This window comes from Pteropus medius, unplaced genomic scaffold, assembly GCF_902729225.1.
Source record: "Pteropus medius unplaced genomic scaffold, Ma_sr-lr_union100, whole genome shotgun sequence".
NCBI classification, from domain to species: domain Eukaryota; kingdom Metazoa; phylum Chordata; class Mammalia; order Chiroptera; family Pteropodidae; genus Pteropus; species Pteropus medius.
In genome coordinates, this window is record NW_024342471.1 from 28009487 (window position 1) to 28013394 (window position 3908).

At 58.9% G+C, this 3908-nt stretch overlaps 1 protein-coding gene across 1 annotated transcript in view; it reads left to right on the forward strand.

Moving 5' to 3' along the window:
- The window catches only part of MYT1 (myelin transcription factor 1), a 49481-nt gene extending 47177 nt beyond the window's left edge, over positions 1-2304 (forward strand). The window contains exons 22-23 of the mRNA XM_039864918.1: positions 264-407; positions 591-2304. Of these exons, the coding sequence (XP_039720852.1) occupies positions 264-407; positions 591-731 (285 nt within the window). The 3' untranslated portion in view covers positions 732-2304. The remainder of the gene's footprint in view (positions 1-263; positions 408-590) is intronic.
- Positions 2305-3908: the final 1604 nt, after the last annotated feature.

Here is a 3908-nt window from a genome sequence, read left to right on the forward strand (position 1 = left end):
GGGACGGGCAGCTGCAGAGGGGCCGCAGTGAGCTCAGGGCACTGGACTCTGAGCCCTCCCCCACCCCCACCCCGTGGGAAGGTCAGCACAGAAAGGGACGTCACCGTGTCCGCTCCCCCGCCCAGGGTCTGGGGCACTGCCAGCACCACTTGTGGCAGGAACCCCAGGGGGCAGGGGCCCACCTCTGCACTGGCTCTCAGACGTGCCCGCCACACAGCCAGGAGGCCAGGCGGCCGGGTGCAGGCTTCCGTGTCACCCCACAGGTCTCGTCCATGGAGAGGAGTCTGAGGAGCATCGAGGACGAGAACAGGCTGATCGAGGAGCAGAACGAAGCCCTGTTCCTGGAGCTGTCTGGCCTGAGCCAGGCCCTCATCCGGAGCCTCGCCAACATCCGCCTGCCACACATGGTGCGTGGCCCTCCACCAGGGCTGCCCCCCGAAGGGCCAAGGGCGGGCGGACTCGGCCCGAGGTGCAGCCACCGTGGGTGTGCGCTGGACTCAGGGCAGTGGGAGGCGGGCGGCACACGTGCCCTCCCCTCCCCTCCGGGCGGCCGTGCGGGACGGGGCTGGCTGAACTGTTCTGCCCGCCAGGAGCCGATATGTGAGCAGAACTTTGATGCCTACGTGAGCACCCTCACCGACATGTACTCCAACCAGGCATGCTATCAGGACCCTGAGAACAAGGACCTCCTGGAGAGCATCAAGCAGGCTGTGAGGGGCATCCAGGTCTAGGCCTTACCTTGCCGATCCGGGGCGCCCGGCACCCCGACTTGGCGCCATTGTTTACCTCCCTCGCCCTGCCCTCCCGGTGGAGAGTCCCAACTCACAGCGCCTCTGTGTGCGGCCCCAGTGGCCTCGGGGGCTTGTCCGACGGGAAGCCCCCCGACCTCCCCGGGCGCGTGCGCCTGAAGGCGGCAGATGGATTTATTTTTGTTTCCTGACAATGATCTGAAGAGCAGCTCGAAGTCCCAGCGGAAGCTCATGGACAAGGTTCTCAGGGAAGTTTTGGAGTTCGTGACCACAGTATTCCTGTCTGTCTGTCGAGGCCGAGGCCGGGCGGGCTGTGCGTGGTGTTGTGCCCGGGCACGTGTCTGCCCAGTGAGGCCGGCGTGGCACGGGTATTTCTGTTTTCATTTAACTTGGTTTTGTATGGGACAGAGCCCTGTTCCAGAGGGTACGTGGGGGGCAGGCCTGCAGCCCGTCCGCTCATGGGCCCTCGCCTGGGATGACTCTGGCCGTGGCTGCCTGCGGCTCGGGGGCCGGGCCCCTCCTGAGCTGTGGCCTTCGATCCGGATCTGGCCAGGTCCAGGGCCTTCCCCTCTGCGCGTCCACCCAGGCCCGTGACCCGTCACTGCCGACTTACCTGGGTCGCGGCTGAGCCTGCCCGAGATGGGGACAGCGTCACTGAGGTCAGGGGACAAATTCCTAATTACAGACCGCCAAGGTTTCACTTACTTTTAGCTCTATTCGAGATGCAGAAAAGGTAAATTTTAACTTAACGTGTTAAAAACACAACGTTCCTACATGTAAATAGAGTCGAAGTCGATTGTGACCGCAATTCCAAGTTAGTATTTAAAAGTAGAGAAATCGCTCTTCCTGGAAGAAATTAAAAAGTAGTTAGTTTAATTATTCTGTAAATTATTTAATTTTGTCAAGATGTAAGTATTTATATTCACAATCTCTTATGTTAATGTTTGCTATTTATTTAACATTTTTATTTATTGAGTTTATACTATTTCAACTAGACCCCAAACCAGGATACCATGAAATACCTGCTGTCAAAGCGAAATTAACTATTTGACTCTGAGATAGGCCACACGAAAAATCTCACTGTATCTTCCAGTTATAATTTTGATGCAACCAAGTTATTTTTAATATATTTTGTTATTTATTCTTTTAATGATGGAATTTTTAAAGAAGTATTTTGTACCTGAGGAATTTTGATAATTTGGGAAAATTCTTCCCTTGGCCCAACGGAAAAAGAGGCTTTTGGTTTCCTGTCACCCTTTCGGTTCCTTTTGCTTCAGGTTCGGTCGGCGGCAGACGGGCCTCTGTGTTTATGATTTGTTGACGTGTAGCGCAGGCGTGTGTGCTCCGTGTGCTCCCCGTGTCACGTCTGTGTGCCGGATCTCGATGGCCGAGTCACGCTGCTGACGGAGTGCTGGCCTTGGGCAGCGCCGGCGCCCCGTCCCTCCGACAGCTGATACTGTGACCCTCCTCCTCAGGAAATGCGTGGAGCCCACAGCACAGCCCTGCTCGGCGTGTTCGCAGGCTGATTCCCTAATAAAGGTCCACTTTGACTGTGTGTGGGAGCCCTGAGTGCGTCTTATCACCCGTGTGTGTTGTGAGGACGCCACCTCTGTCCCTGAGAGCCCCAACGAGTCACCTTCCCGGGGGTGGGGACACTTCCATCTCAGGCCTCTTCCTGATGCCACACGGGGACCCCCATCTCCCCGTCAAGGTGGGGTTCCAGGTGGCTAAGTCTCTGCGTCCTGCCCCTTCCCCACGGCCAGGTGTGTGCGGATCGGTCTCAGGGGCAGAGAGCAGCCTTCCTGCCCAAGTTCTTGAGCGGGGCGTGGGAGGGGTGCTGCCCTGGGGTGGCTTCGTGGGCACAGGGGGACGTCTGCGGTGGCGGAGGGTTTGGATGTTCTGGCGGGCGGCAGGGCTGGGCGATGGAGAGCAGCGTAGCCGAGAGGGGAGAGCGTGCCCTCCGACGACCGTGAGCTCCCGTGCCCAGCCGGTCCTGGAGCCCGTCTCCCCCTGTGCGCCCCGGTTATGTGAGGCAACAGGCCTCTCCTTCCGTTTGCGAGCTGCGTGCAGGTTTGCGGCTTCGCAGCAGCTGCTTGGCGTTAGCACCTCCCGCGTCAGGTGGAGCCCTAGCTCTCCCGGCCGAGACTTGGGTCAGAGGCTTCTGGTCACATTCAACCGGAACTGTCACCGTGCTTTGGCCTCCCTGGGCATCTGGCCTCCTGGGGAGGGAGCTTCAGCTTGGCTTGGGGTCCTGGCTCTGTAACAGGCAGGCTGCTCACATGGGGTTCTGCTGCCCGGTGGGGGTTGGAGGGGGGCCTTGAATCTTTTCAGAAGGAGCCCATTAATCCCGTGCGCCCACATCTGTGGTCTGCTTGCCTCACCTGGGGGCAGGCTGGCTCTGTGGATGGTTCCCGAGGCAGTCTCTACAGCCTGGATGCGCCCCACCAGCGACACCTGTTCCTGTCAGGGTGATGAGGCGCACAGAGGGCAGTCGTGCGGTGGGGCAGAGGTCACCCAGGCTGAAGCCCTGGTGTGGGTGGGAGTGCCTGGGAAGTGGCCACAGAGTGACACGCGGGCCCTGGTTATGACAAAGCCCCAGACCACAGGTGGCTGTCACATCTGTCGGGAGCCACAGGACTGGTGAGCGTGGAGTGCTGACTCCCCGCCTAACACTCCCTGATGGGCAGTCCGCAGTGGGCTCCTGTCCTTCCCTTCAGGGTGCTGAGCCCCAAGGAGAAAAGCAACCGGTGGCCTCTGGTTTGTAAATAATGTCGATTTAAGATGTAAGGAGGTGGCTGCAAAGAGAAGGTAAAGGTATTTGTCTCCCTTCACTTTGAGCTAATTCCAGACCGGGCCTCTTTTCCAGAATGACAGGAGACGGCGGACGGCAGGCCAGCGTGTCCGCCTTGTGGCCCAAGGCACCTGGGTGCCCCACTCGGCAGTGTGGGACGAGCCAGGGCAGAGAGTGTCGTAACCAACCGGAGCCCCTGCCTGGATGTAGAGGTCTTTAGTTCCCAGGCCTAGAAGACATGCTTCTCCTTGCTCTGGCTCCAGGTCACAATGCTCCTTGTCCTCCAATGGGAGAGGGTTGGACCACTCACATGCCAAGGTATTCTTTCCAGATCTTTCCACCTTCACTGTGAGCTGAGGATGGTGGAA